The sequence below is a fragment of the Elephas maximus genome, chromosome 25 (assembly GCF_024166365.1).
Source record: "Elephas maximus indicus isolate mEleMax1 chromosome 25, mEleMax1 primary haplotype, whole genome shotgun sequence".
NCBI lineage: Eukaryota > Metazoa > Chordata > Mammalia > Proboscidea > Elephantidae > Elephas > Elephas maximus.
In genome coordinates, this window is record NC_064843.1 from 44,554,046 (window position 1) to 44,569,524 (window position 15,479).

The following is a 15,479-nucleotide window of genomic DNA, read 5'->3' on the forward strand; positions in this document are numbered from 1 at the left end:
TTACTACAGTGAATAAGGCTGCAATGAATGTGGGCGTGCATACATCTGTTTGAGTTATGGCTGTTATTTCTCTAGGAGATATATATATATATAGGAATGGGATTGCTGGATCATATGGGAATTCTATTACTAGCTTTTTGAGGAAGCGCCAGACCATTTTCCATAGCGGTGTTACCATTTAACATTCCTACCATGTCCCACAACATCGCCAGCATTTGTTGTTTTCTGTTTTTTGATCAGTGCCATTATCACCAGGGTGAGAGAGTATCTCATTGTAGTTTTGATTTGCATTTCTCTAATGGCTAATGATTGAGAGAATCCTTCATGTGTTTGTTAGCCACTTAAATGTCTTCTTTGGTGAAGTGTCTGTTCATGTCCTTTGCTCACTTTTAAATTGGATTGTCTTTTTGTTGTTGAGGTGTTGAAGTTTTCTATACATTTTAGAGATTAGACCCTTGTTGGATATGTCATAGCCAAAAAATTTCCTGGTCTGTTGGTTCTCTTTTTACTTCTTTTGTGAAGTCTTTTGATGAGCCTAAGTGTTTAACTTTTAGAAGATTCCTGTTATCTAGTTTATCTTCTGGTGTTTGTGCATTTTTAGTTATATTTGGCATTCTATTTATGCCATAGATTAGTGTCCTAGTTGTCCCTACTTTTTCTTTCATGATCTTTAGTTTTAGGTTTTACTTTTAAGTCTTTGATCCATTTTGAGTTAATTTTTGTGTATGGTGTGAGGCATGGATCTTGTTTCATTTTTCTGCAAATGGATATCCAGTTTTGCCAGCACCATTTGTTAAAGAGACTTTTTCTTCACCATTTAATGGACTTCGACCCTTTGTCAAAGATCAGCTACCCATAGGTGGATGGATTTACTTCTGGGTTCTCAATTCTGTTCCTTTGATCTATGTGTCTATCGTTGTACCAGTACCAGGCTGTTTTGACTACTGTGGCTGTACAGGAGGTTCTGAGATTGGGGAGTGTGAGGCCTCCTGCTTTGTTCTTTTTCAATAATGCATTCCTTTCCATCTAAAGTTGGTAATCAGTTTTTCCATCTCATTAACTAATGTTGTTGGAATTTGAATTGGAATTGCATTATATTTGTAGATCGCTTTGAGTAGTATTGACATTTTCACAATGTTAAGTCTTCATATCCAGGAGCATATTATGTTTTTCTATTTATGTAGGTTTCTTGCAGTAGTGTTTTGTAGTTTTCTTTGTATAAGTCTTTTAAATTCCTAGTTAGATTTATTCCTATGTATTTTATCTTTTTGAGGGCTAATGTAAATGGTATTGTTTTCCTGATTTCCTTTTTGGAATTCTCTTTGTTAGTGTAGAAGAATCTAGCTGATTTTTGTATGTTGATCTTGTACCCTGCCACTTTGTTGAATCCTTCTATTAGTTCCAGTAGCTTTTTTGTGGAGTCTCTGGGGGATTTTTATGTTTATAATCATGTAATCTGTGAATATGGATAGTTTTACTTCTTCCTTACCAATTTATTTCTCTTTCTTGCATTATTGCTCTAGTTAGGACTTCCAGTACAATATTGAATAAGAGTGGTGTTAAAGGACATCATTGTCTGGTTCCTGTTCTCAAGGGGATTGCTTTTAGTCTCTCTCCATTGAGAATAATGTTGGCTGTTGATTTAATATATATGCCCTTAATTATGTGGAGGAATTTCCCTTCTATTCCTATTTTGCTGAGAGTTTTTATCAGGAATGGGTGTTGGATTTTACCAAACGCCCTTTCTGTATTAGTGATGTTTTTGTCTGGCTTTGGTATCAAGGTTATGCTGGCTTCACGAAATGAATTCAGGGGTATTCCCTTCTTCTCTACGTTCTGGAACAGTTTGAGTAGTATTGGCGTTAACACTTCTCTGAATGTTTGGCAGAATTCTCCAGTAAAGCCAACTGGGCGAGGGCTTTTTGTTTGTTTTGGAGTTTTTTTTTAATGACCTCCTTGATTTCTTTTTTTGCAATGAGTCTGTTCAGATTTTTTACCTCAGTTTGTGTTAGTTTGGGTAGGTAGTGTGTTTCTAGAAACGTGTCCATTTCTTCTAGGTTTTCCAATTTGTTGGAGTACAGTTTTTCATAGTACTCTGTTATGAGCCTTTTTATTTCAGTTGGTTCTGTTGTAATGTCACCCATCTCATTTCTTATTTTGTTTACTTGCATCTTCTTTTTTCTTCAAATGCAAGGAGGGGGAGCTGTCTGGCGTCCAGTCAGGTGGGGGACCTCCTGGTGTCTCTTTATTGATCTACTACTCTGTGCATGCCTCCCACCTTAATGCTCCCTAAAGGAACCGCTGTTGAAGAGTCGCCCTATCTCTGGATCCTGGATCCCTCCCAGTTCTGTGGATGCCAGATCCCTGAAGCTCTTGCCCTCTTTCCTGTAGTTTGCCTCCTTAACTCTAGTTCATGTCCTGCTCACCTTGCTTCATTCCAGGTATGTCTACAAAGTTTCTCTCTTTCCTACTGGGAGTTCTGTGAAGTTGTCTTCCTGTGCTCCTCACCTGGGATCACTGCTGGCTTTGTTTCAAGATGGTCACACTGTGCCAGCTGGTTGGCAGGACACCTCCGTTCGTTTCCTCTCCTTGTTCGCTGTTTTTGTTCAGCTTGTTCTTCCAGCTGGTGTTTGATCTAGTTCTTTATCCTTTCATTCAGTGCTCAGGGTTCCAGGATTCTCATCTGTAACTGTTTTACTTGGTTTCTTGGATCTTTGCTGTAGAGGGGCAACGTGGTGTGTCTGACTAAGCCACCATCTTGGTCCCCCCATAGGGTTTCCAATGGCTGATTTTTCGGAAGTAGATCATCAGGCCTTTCTGTGACTCAAACTTCCAACTTTCAGTGAGCGGTCGAGCTCATTAACCATTTGCAGCACTGAAAGACTCCCTCCAGCAACCTAGAAACACACTTTTCCTCTGGTGGGGATTGGCTACCCATGCCCTTTCTTTGGCCCTAGATTTTTGTCTCCTGATTAAGTGCAAATAGGAACTCCAAGTCTGGTAGCACCTCCACTCCTTTCATCCCTGTTTTCTCACCATGCAGTCAGTTATATCATCAGGGACCCTAATCCCAGCCACCAGCAAAGCAAACAAAGAACAAAACCAAAGCTGTTTTCCTAACTACAGTAGCTTTCATGTGCTCAGGAAGGAGTTGCTATTTCTATTTAATCACTTAAGCTTTCAAAGTAGCCAGGGTAGCAACTTTCAGTATGCTCCAGGCCTCTTACTCAAAGTGGTGTGCCTTTTCTCTGCTGAACATTTAAAAAGTGCTATGAACTATCAGAGTTATAAAAAGGTTTTAAAAATGTATACATTTGGAACACATTTGAAAGGGGCAAAAGAATATATGATGAATTAATTCATTTTGAATGAATTCAAAAGGAACAAAAGGGTATACAATAAAGTTTCCCTCCCTTCCTTGTTCTCTATGGACTCTCTTGCATTTTGTTTTTTTTTTGCATTCAATAATGTGTCCTGAATATGTTCCATGTCGAGAGCTGATTCATTCTTTTTAGCAACAACACTGTATGCATACCATAATGTATTTAATTCCTTATTGATGAGCATTTAGGTGGTTTCCAATCTTTTTTTTTCTCATTGTAGTTTTTAAAAATTTTTATTGTGCTTTAAGTGAAAGTTTACAAATCAAGTCAGTCTCTCATACAAAAATTTATATATACCTTGCTGTATACTCCTAATTGCTCTCCCCCTAAAGAGACAGCCCGTTCCTTCCCTTTGCTCTCTATTTTCGTGTCCATTCTGCCAGCTTCTGACCCCCTCTGCCCTCTCATCTCCTCTCCAAATAGGAGATGCCAACATAGCCTCAAGTGTCTACTTGATCCAAGAAGCTGGTTTCCAGTCTTTACTACCACAAATAATGTACTAAGAACTGTCTTTGTGTAAATACATATCAATTTGCATGTATAACTGTGGTATAAATACCTAGTGTGGTGGATTTGCTGGGTCAAACCTATTGTAATTTGGTAATTAAGGATTGTAATTTTTATAGCTATTGCCAAATTGCCTTCCATAGTGGCTAGGTTAATTTGTACTTTGACCTACAAACGGTATATAAGAGAGCCTGTTTCCCCATACTTTTGCTAAGATAGTGTGTGAAAGTTTTTGGTCTTTGCCAATCTGACATAAAGTTAAAAGTCATTTGTAGTTCCTTTTATGTGAACTATGTGTTCACATCCTTTGCCTGTTCTATTGGGTTGTTGGTCTTCTTTATTGACTTGTAAGAGCTCTTTATATATTAGGGAAATTAGCCTTTTGTTTGTAATACATGTTGCAAAGACTTTTTTATTTTATCATTTTTTTTGGTGAGGCATAAAGTGTTCATTTATTATTAAAATGTACAGGTCTTTTATTTTATGGATTCTGGATATTTTATGTGTATTCTTTTAAAAGTGTTTTGTCTTAGCACTTTTATATACCTGAGATTTTTATCAGCACCTGGTACTTTGGTCCTACGTCCTGCATACTTCTTCCCTCTGAAATCAGAAGCTGCCTAGTCTTCATCATACAATTTAGCTCCTATTTGTATGGTGGATCTTGGAAGACCAGACTTAAAAACAGGACCACAGAGAAGACAATGCCACGAGAGGCAAAAATACTGCTGTCAATGAGAAAAGTGTCTGCACAGAAAACTTGGCCCAAGGCAGTAAAGGAACAAAAGCAACAAGGACAAAACTGGGATGGGAACAATATAATGAAGTCACCCTGAGTGTGCAGAGCACTGGTTACTCAGTTTACATGTTTGACATCTGGGTCATTTAACTGCTGACTCACAACTCTACAAAAGGCAAGGAAGGGACAGACATTCAAAGGACTTATTTCACCACTCATTAGTTGTCCTAATAAATTTCAGGTAGGTGATGTGCACTTAAAAAGAAAAAAAGGGATTTGGTAACCATCTGGGGTCATTTATATAGATAATCCCTCTTTCTTATCACCAGTGGGGAACTGAGCACTGCGGTGGGGAGTCCTGTCTGCATCATCATGTGGTCTTGGCTTGTTTATGAGAACCTGCCCTTAGCCTTGGGCCCTGACAACCCCTTTCCTCCCTAAGTGTTAAGGGCTCCAGCTCTGTGGGCTGCTCTCCTTTTGTTCCTTTGTTCCTGTGAATGGAGAGGAGCAGTGTGTACCTTGCTGGGCATGAAGACCTTCCTAAAAGACTCCTAGAGACTCTTGCTAGATCAACGGCAGCTTACCATGCTCACCAGAAACCAAAAGATAAAAATTCAGAGATTAGTATGTCAGTTATCAGCCTAACCCTGCAGAGGTAGACAGAATATCACACAGATAATTTAATCTCAATGTTGATAATGAAATGACTCTATTGCATATATTATGCATTCACATTAAAAAAAAAAAAAAAAGAAAGAGAAAAAGGATCTTACTTTGGGATTCAAGTCAAAGAAAGTGTAATATTTAAATCGTAACAGCAGCTGCTCATCCTCCTGGATCCCTTGTTCCATAAGGGAGCGCGAGGAGTCTAGCCAACTAGAAAGCAATAGAATGAGTTTTAAAGGTCAATCAGTTTTATATATAGAGCCTTGAACAAAGTCAGAGTAAGGACAACAACCAAAACCAGTAGGTGAGAGTACTTCATAATGCTTATATTTGCATTTTACTTTATAGTTTTCAAAATGCTTTCCATACCTATATTTTTTCTCAGTGCACTTTAAAGTAACCCAGTAAAAGAGCCAGGACAGTCCTTATGATCTCAGTTTTACAGATGAGGAAACAGAGTCTCAGCGACATTAGTGACGTGTTTAAGGTCACACACCTCGCGGTGGAGCCAAAATGAGAATTTGTATTTCCTGACTCCCCGCGTTGTCTCTCCCCGCTACACCAAGTGGTTGACCCCAAAGCTGGCTCTGTCTTATTGTCTGGAGAAACAGAACTTGCTCTAGTGTGTTAGAACTATTGTTCTCTAACAGAACTATTGTCTAGTGTCCAATAGGACTTTCTGGAATAATGTGAATGTTCTATATCTGTGCCGTACAGTATGGTAGCCATTATCCACAGGTGCCTATTGAACATTTAAAAATGTAGTTAGTGACACATTTTAAATTTAATTTTAAATTCATATTTGTATGTAAATATCCACATGTGGCTAGTGGCTCCTGTGCTGGACAGCACAGTTCCAGAGGTGAAAACAAAACAAAAACTGGATAACGGTGAGGAGTGGAGATTAAAAGTTAAAAACAAAACAAGATGGGGATGAATGTCACCCAATATCACTGAATAAGAATGTCTTTAATTTTTATTATTTTAGGCCTCTGGGGGACCAAAGATGACCAAGACATAATCTCCATCCTAAAGGAACTGATAGTCCAGTGAGGAGACCAAACCTCTTAATAAAGCAACAATGCAACATTGGGGCAAGAACAGAACTACAAAGAAGTGACTGATCGTGACAGTGATATCTGAGAAGCACCACATATGAGTAGCGTCTTGAATGACAAATAGGGATTTACCAATAGAGAAGGCAGAAAGGAGAAGAGTCCAGGAGCAGAGCAAAGACATGGAGGCAAGGGAGAAACTGAAACAGTGAGTATGCACCAGCGTGGAATGGGGCATACAAGGCCACAGTAGGATATAGAGACATCTGCTGGGACCACATCTTATAGGGAACTGAATGTTGCTAACAAGTTAGATTTTATTTGGTAAGCAATCCAGAGCAAAAGAAATGGTGGTTTGAGAAATAGTTTTGGTGTATTTCTGAGACCACTTCACACACAGCTCATGGACTTGCTCATTAGAACACCTAAAGAGAGAAGTGGTGTTCTACAGCACAATGTGGGCCAGGTGGTCCACCTTGGTCTCCTCTGCTGACCTGTGGGGACCAACACATGTATAAGCAGCTCTACATCCCACAAAATACACTCCGTACACCTGCAGGTGCAATGAGTTAGTCTTCAAATATAGTAACCCATTGAGTTACCAGAACACTTTCAGCATTTCCACATAAATTTTGTCATACTTTAAAAAAGAAAAAAAAAAGTTGCCATCAAGCTGATGCCAACTCATGAGGACCCCCATGTGGGTCAGAGTAGAACCATCCTCCATAGAGTTTTTTTTAGTGGGTGATTTTTCAGAAGTAGACTGCTAGGCCTTTCTTCCAAGGTGCCTCTGGGTAGACTCAAACTTCCAACCTCTTGGTAAGCAGTCAAGTGTGTTAACCATTTGTACCACCCAGGGACTCTGTCAAAATTTTAAATGTACTAAAGTGACCAAAGGTCATATATTTTCTCTTTTGTTGCTAAAATTAGTACAGATTTTTGCTAACAGTGTATGATCCTCAGGCATCCCAGTGCCGACAGTGTATGATCCTCAGGCATATTAATGTAAAAATTAAACACTGCCCCCCCTATTTCTGTAGCATCTCTTATTTCTTCAATATCAGTTCAGAGACAGGCATAATGGAGCTTACCCTGCGTTTAGTTTGGCTTTATCAACCAGAGACCGAGGCTGGTACATATCAGCAAGTGCTTCTGGTGACTGGGTGGGCTGGCTGAACGCAAGGACGCTGCAGTTTTGTTCGGTCAAAGGGCTGTCACTGAACCAAGTCATGGTGGATGATGCTGGTGTTCCACTGACGGGATCATACACAGGTGTCATGGTTTTACTGTATAAACCAGGACTTACTGCAAGGTAAAGAGACCACACTCTAACATGAGATTCAGGGAGTAAGAATCTTTAGAAAACTACGTACTAACATTGCTTATATTTAAACGAATTTAGAATTTAAATGCTTTCACCGTTAAAATAACCAGATGAGTCATGGCTGGTGGGGAGAGAAGTGATACACAGGGAAAGCCCTTGCTGGTATATTTAGTGCTTGGAAAGTTTGTGAACTCAAAGGCTGTAAAAGCTCCCAAATATCAACCTAGACAAATGTGGGGACCATCTCCTTCCCAATAAGTAAAGAAGTTCTCTTATTTTATCAAGGAGCCTTGGTACTATAGAGAACTGGACACCTCACAGACTTCATGTACATAATGTTTTTGGACAAACCCTTTAAACAAATAGCAGCTCCTGCCAATTTTAAGAACCCAGCCAGTTAATGATTTATAAATCACTTGGCTCTAATTTACATAAGAAAAGTACAAATACCTCCTTTGTTCTTTGCATTGGAATACAGGATGCAAGAAAGTCCTCAATGTTGCAAGCAAACTAGAGATTTGCTTCCTTTGATATAAAAAGAAAGGGATAATACCACTCTAGAATTTCTACCTGCCCTCCCTTTACATGCCCAATGCAAAATTGAGTTCAGCAAAGAATTGCACACAGACAGAATCAGAAAAAAAGAAGTGTAACTGACTGACACAACTTAACTCTTTTCTAAGTATCATCATTTTACCCCAAATTGATGGTCAGTTGTACAAAAATTTTGCATTATTCAGAGACATAATCAAGTAAAATAATAAATTATCAAGAATACCTTGTTGAAAAAAAGAGCAGACTTACTGGTCTGACAGAGACTGGAGAAACCCTGAGAGTATGGCTCCCGGCCACCCTTTTAGTTCAGTAATGAAGTCACTCCTGAGGTTTACCCTTAAGCCAAAGATTAGACAGGCCCATAAAACAAAATGGGACTAAATGGATACACCAGCCCAGGCGCAAGGACGAGAAGACAGGAGGGGACAGGAAAGCTGGAAATGGGGAACCTAAGGTCGAGAAGGGGAGAGTGTTGACTTATCATGGGGTTGGCAACCAATGTGGCAGAACAATATGTGTATTAACTGTTTAATGAGAAACTAATTTGCTCCGTAAACCTTCATCTTAAGCACAATAAAAAAAAAAGAAAGGAAAAAAAGAATACCTTGTTGAAAAAATGTTTGAAAAATTGTTACTGCTAAACTTAATTGGATATCCTTTCCTCATCACAGCAATCCTGAAGTTTTAGTCTTCCTTCTTTATTTGACAAAAATTTTCTTCTTGGGTTTTAAGAAATTCTACATTGTCATGGATTGAATTATGTCCCCCCAAAAATGTGTGTATCAACTTGGTTAGGCCATGACTCCCAGTATTGCGTGGTTGTCCTCCATTTTGTGATTGTAATTTTATGTTAAAAGGATTAGGGTGGAATTGTAACACCACCCTCACTCAGGTCACCTCCTTGATCCAAGGTAAAGGGAGCTTTCCCGGGGTGTGGCCAGCACCACCTTCTATCTCTCAGGAGATAAAAGGAAAGGGAAGCAAGCAGGGAGTTGGGGACCTCATATCACCAAAAAAGCAGCACCAAGAGCAGAGCGCGTCCTTTGGACACAGGGTCCCTGCACCTGAGAAGCTACTTGACCAGGGGAAGATTGAGGACAAGGACCTTCCTCCCGAGCTGACAGAGAGAGAAAGCCTTCCCCTGGAGCCGACACACTGAATTTGGACTTGTAACCTGCTAGACTGTGAGAAAATTAATTTCTCTTTGTTAAAGCCATCCACTTGTTATTTCTGTCATGGCAGCACTACAAGACTAAGACATACATCTACAAACTAAGACAACAAAACACTTGTCAAGTATCTTACCTGGTGAACCTGAAGCTGTTGGAGAACTCTCGAGGTTCAAAATATCTTCAGTTATGGGCTCCTTATTATTTTTGTCTTTCTTCTTTTTCTTTTTAAAATAATCACCAGAAGGCTTTAACAAGGAAAGTTCTTCTGGTCTTCTAATATCTTAGAAGAAATAAAATAAGAACAATAAAAAAGATAGAAGAAAACTGAAAAGAAAATTCCTTCTAAGATTCAAAGTCAGTGTGTGCACTTGAAACCATTTCTCAGGAGACTCTTGAGACGTAAAGGAACTAAACTGCACCCCTTTTGAAGAACTAGGAGGAGAACAGACTCCCAAAATGGGTAGGTGATGGGGGGGTGTGTATCGAAAAGTGGGGGAAGAGTCAGTCTAGTAAAATTGATAGTTTGTTTTCTAACTTACTATGAAACTAACAAAAGCAAAGGCAATGGTATAATTCTTCCATGTGCTCATCACTCAGCTTGAACACTACCAGCATTTTGGTATTTTCTTTCCCCATCACCACCAATTTCTTTTCTTTTTAAGTTTTCTAAACAACCAAGGAGTCCCTGGGTGGTATAAACGGTTAATGTGATTGCTGTTAAATGAAAGGTTGGTGGTCTGAGTCTACCCAGAGGTGCCTTGGAAGAAAGGCCTGGCAATCTACTGCCAAAAAATCAGCCAGCTGAAAACACTATGGGGCACAGTTCCATCGCATGGGATTGCCACAAGTCAGAATCAACCGCAACTGGTTTGGTTTTGGTTAAACAACCCAGTGCCCCATCTTTTCTTTATGGACCAGATATTCAGAAAGACTTACTATTAAACACTGCCCAGGAGCTAACTTCACCCCTGTGGCAGACACTGTCAGGGCCTTGCTCATCTCTTCTGGGCTCTCACCATTTTGGGCACTCTGGCCAGACTTCCTATGGCAGCTAGAATACGCATCTCTCTGCCTGAGGACTTGTTCTGGCCACCAAAGTCCACTCTGCCCACATATGCATGGAACACGCCACAAGTTCAGGAAATTGATGCTCTCCAACTCCCTAAGCCCTCAGGTGGGACAGCTCTGAGGTGCATCTCCCAGAGGTCACCACGTGCCCACAGTGTACCTTGGTTGGTGACATACTCTTATTGGTGGCCTTCTCTTCCCTGTGTCACTTCTTCATACCCCCAACTAGTATTTCCTGGCCTCACCTCCCAAATAAACTATTTGTACTTGATCCTTACCTGAGGTTCTGCTCCTGGGGCACCCAAACTAAGAAGATGAACCCTATTTCCCCCCATCAATCAAATACAACTGCCAATCAGAACTCCTGATAACCATTCACCACACTGAGCTGCTATGATCCCAGGTTAAAGCCAAGGAATTCGCATGTTTTAGGGTCTCCGGGCAGCTATACTGGAGGTAAATGCACTAATTCCATTAGGTCTTCCCATTTTCACAGTTCACACACCGAGACAAGCAGCTCAGCCTGATTCTCTCCCCAGTAACCAAGGACGTCTGATAGTCAGGTTGCAACAGGTACCTGTGATCGGCCCAAAGGCATAATTTATGTACAAAACCTGGTGATGAACCAAAATTTCCAGTGGAAGCATTAAAAATAAAACAAACAAATCTCTATCTCCAAGCCCAAAGATTTGTGTCTTGTCTTTTCTTCAAGGTAAAAACCATTATACAGTTAAATTTGATTTAGCTTCAACTGGAAACCCTGGTGGAATAGTGGTTACATGCTGCGGCTGCTAACCAAAAGGTCAGCAGTTTGAATCCATCAGGTGCTCCTTGGAAACTCTGCGGGGCAGTTATACTCTGTCCTATAGGGTCACTGTGAGTCGGAAACAACTCGATGGCAAAGGGTTTTTTTGGTTTTTGGATTAGATATAAAAAGCAATTATTAGAAATGCCAACTTGAGTCCTTCAGAACAACCATGCAGGAAAAAAGAAGAATGTCTGTTTCCATTTATTTCAAAACATCAAGTTTGATGCCCCAGTCATGATGTGTGCTTCCCTTCCACTGTAGTGTGTGGAATATGCAATCTCATTTAATCCTCTACTTGTTTTAGAGTATTAGTGAAGACAAAGTGTCCTGGGCTTGTCATTTGTACATCAAGTATCAGGGACACCTCTGCTGGTTGTATTCTGTAATGAAAGATGTACTTTTACTTGTTCAGTCAACAAACAGTTATGGAGCAGTTGTGTGTGCCAGACATTGTGCTGGGTGCTATAAATACAAACATGCTCAGGAAACGGTTTTAGTTTTCTCCCTCCTTAATGCCATATCAGTCCCCGCTACCCAACACCACCACTCCCAATCCTGCTTATTCTATTCCATTTTTCCTCTACCACGTATCCCCTTTTAACATCATACATTCTCTTCTTTTTTCTTTAAGAAAACAGTTCTATTACCGAATAAGCATTAAACCAGAATGGTGATCCATGGCAGTCCATTCTAACAGGGCAGAGATTTTAAAAAAATTTTTATTGTGCTTTACGTGAAAGTTTACAAATCAAGTTGGACTCTCATACAAAAATTTATAAACTCCTTGCTATATACTACTAATTGCTCTCCCCCTAATGAGACACCACACTCCTTCCCTCCTCTACTTCTTTACGAGCCCATTCAGCTAGCTTCTGACCCTCTCTACCCTCTCATCTCCCCTTCAGACAGGAGATGCCAACATAGTCTCGTGTCTACTTGATCCAAGAAGCTCATTCTTCACCAGTATCATTGTCTATCCCATAGTCCAGTCCAATCCCTGTCTGAATAGTTGGCTTTGGGAATGGTTCTTGTCTTGGGCTAACAGAAGGTCTGGGGGCCATGACCTCCAAGGTCATTCTAGTCTCAGTCAGACCATTCACAGGGCAGAGATATTTGGCTTTTTTCACTGATAATATATCCCTAGCTTCATCGACTCGACGGCACTGGATATAATCTGGATTCATCACAATGGCTGGCACAAAGTAGGTGCTCAATAAGTATGCATTGAATGAATGAAGAAGTCTGTAACTTAACAGACAAGACAGATCACTACTCATATATGATCTATTCTGTGTTCGAATGCTGAATTGTGGACTCGGAACCAAAAATAAAATAAGAGCACCTTCGCAGTTCAAGGTTTTCTGCATGAAAGTCCCTACAGAGAAGAAATGGTTTGGGTCATGTTGTCCCTAATGACTGTTAAACTTTGGGATATCAATCCGTAATAATGAGATTTCAATCCATAATTTAAATGTGCTCTTCTACTTAAAATAAACTCCACAAATGATTTTGGTGGACAGAGCTATTTACTGGAGCCAAGTGTGAATGAGCAGTTAAGACACTGCAACACCATTATCTCACACGTAATAAAGTTGTAATCAAGACACACGTCCTCTACAGTGATGAAAGATCTAATGGAACTCATTCGTGTTTGCCTTAAGTGTACTAATGATCTTGGTATGGCTTGGAGAAATGATTATATTTTTTGGGAGGGAGCAGTAATCTTAATAGATTTTTCTATTTAATTTACAAATCTCTTTTGAAATAGTTTTGGGCTTTGTGGAAATGAATCTGATTGATCCCAATCATATTTCATTTGGTTTAAATCCACTTAAATGACTAAAAATCAAGAACTGGGCTTAAAAAGTGTGCTTCCTAATAGTAAGGGGAGCGGTCTCCAAAGCCAACTGCTTGAGGGGGGCAGAAGCACACACACTTTTCCTGGACTCCTTTGCTGAGAGTCTAAAGGGCACAGGAGACATCCAGTGTACTCACTCAACGTTCTGCAGATATCACTGACAGCTTTAAAAACCACAGCTGAGAAGCTGACTCGCAGTCTCACTGTCTTCACATTTGGCAGTCGCAGGCGAAGCGTTTTATGCTGAGGGGTGAAGAGAAGCTTTGCATCTGCCTGGACTCCACATTTGTCCAGGGTCCAGTGGGTTTTCAGAAGCCAGCAATGCTTTTGTTCCCACCAAAGAGCAAAGTCTGACCAGTCTTGGGATATGTCTGCAAAAATGGAAAACACAATTACATAGAAGAAGAGATAGCCACGCGTCAAGAATCCTTGCACACCAAAGTCAGTTTCGTTGTATGTTCAGTGTGGTGGATCACTTTCGTATGGCCTTTCTCGCCATGGTCTTGTAACTCCCATCCAGGTGATTGTGGCCCACCAACGGGATCGGTCACTTTTGCCATCCTGCTAGGCTTGAAAGAGCAGGGAGAGGATCTAACAATCACTAAGGAAGAACAGCCAGGAGTGGATTGCATCCTTTGAACCCTGGAGACAGAGAAACCAGAAAACAGAGAAAGAGAGACAGGTGTGACTCTGAAGATGGCGAGAAGCAGTGGCAGACAAATGGCAGCAGGAGACAGCACAGTGGGCTTCCTGGCCCATTGAGTGAGAAAGCTAAGTGCCTTTGAGCAGGAGGCTTGCTGGTGGAGTAGGGTACCCCTGGGCACTTGGCGGAGCTAGGTTTGCTGACCCATGGAGCTAGGGCTGAGCGCCTTCAGGCGAGGCTTACTGGCAGAGTGGGCTGCCTTTGGACACTTATAGGTAGAGCTAAAAGAGCTTTATAGAATTTGCCCAACCAGGGCAGAGGCTGAGGGCCAGAGAGGCGTACCTGTGGGCACAGCTGAAAAAGAGGCTGTCCTGCTGGAAGAATTGTATCCTGGATGTTCCTGAATTGTAACCTCTTACTTCCCTAATAAATTCCATAATCGTAAGTATTGTCTTTGAGTTCTGTGTGGTCATTGCACGAATTATCAAACCCAGCAGAGAAGTAGAGAGTGCGATGGTGTCAGAATTGGTAAAGACGGTGGAGAGAGGAGGCATGTCTCACCTTGGCCTCGTAGGAATCAGCCTTGGGCTGTTCATCTTGATTCTCCTTCCCCTCCGTGAAGTTAGAGGAGGTCAGACCCGGCCGCCACCATCCCATTTTTACAGTATGCAAAAGCTGAAATAACCGATCTCCATCTCCCTGCCTCATTTTACAACCCAAACTCGTTGCCATCGAGCCAGCTCCAACTTATGGTGACCCTTGTGTGTCGGGGTGGAAATGTGCTCCGTAGGGTTTTCAATAACTGGTTTTTCAAAAGTAGATCACCAGGTCCTTCTTCTGAGGTGCCTCTGGGTGGACTCGAACTTCCAACCTTTCGGCTAGTAGCCGAGTGTGTTAATCATTTGCACCACTCAGGTACCCTTTTTATAACCCAAGGTTCAACAGTTCTTGGCTTCCCTCCAAAGTCTCTAATTAATGTAAGGCAGGTAGGAAATAGTGACTGAACCTTATCATTGTTCATATCTAATGGAAGGAACAGAAACATAAAAAGTTTTGTTCATAATAAAACCCTAAAGTTCTCGTCCTAAAAATCCTTTAGTGCCATGGCCCTTTCTGGAAAGGATATAAGGATTTGGCTTTGTTTAATCAGGTTTATTTCTCCCATAGAAATGCATCCTCACACCACTGGACGACAGGTGAATATCAAGAGCCCCAACAAAATCCACAGAGAAGAATTCTAAAGCTGAAATATTGTTCTTCACAGTAAAAATGCAAATCTTATCAGTACCACTATATTCTCAGTTTCCAAAGTGCCTACACTGAAATCAGAATTGAATCTGCTCTCTCTCAACATCAGCATCAGGGTCGAATCTTTCCCCTCCTTCGATGCTGGCATCAAAGTTCAATCTTTTCCCTTCATCGATGCTGGAGCCGCTTTTCAATCTCCCTTCCATGTTTAAAATTGGTGTCAACTTTGGGCTCATTTCCTCTTTATTCCCAGATGCCACGAGCTTTCATTATACAGCATTTTCATATCAGGGTGTCTTCATTTGCTCCCACACTCAATTTCACAAACAGGCTTACATCAGTTTACACCTTGACTACAAGAAAGATTTTTAAACTAGTTTTCTCTCAGTCTCTCTTAGACACCACTTCTGGGACATTTCTCTAACTAAGAACACTCTGTGGCTCCCTAGTGCC

At 40.8% G+C, this 15,479-nt stretch overlaps 1 protein-coding gene across 1 annotated transcript in view; it reads right to left on the reverse strand.

Moving 5' to 3' along the window:
• The window catches only part of FERMT1 (FERM domain containing kindlin 1), a 53,695-nt gene that overhangs the window by 24,623 nt on the left and 13,593 nt on the right, over window positions 1–15,479 (reverse strand). The window contains exons 3-6 of the mRNA XM_049868801.1: window positions 13,273–13,506; window positions 9,535–9,681; window positions 7,442–7,655; window positions 5,403–5,505 (exon numbers count right to left, since the gene is read on the reverse strand). Of these exons, the coding sequence (XP_049724758.1) occupies window positions 5,403–5,505; window positions 7,442–7,655; window positions 9,535–9,681; window positions 13,273–13,506 (698 nt within the window). The remainder of the gene's footprint in view (window positions 1–5,402; window positions 5,506–7,441; window positions 7,656–9,534; window positions 9,682–13,272; window positions 13,507–15,479) is intronic.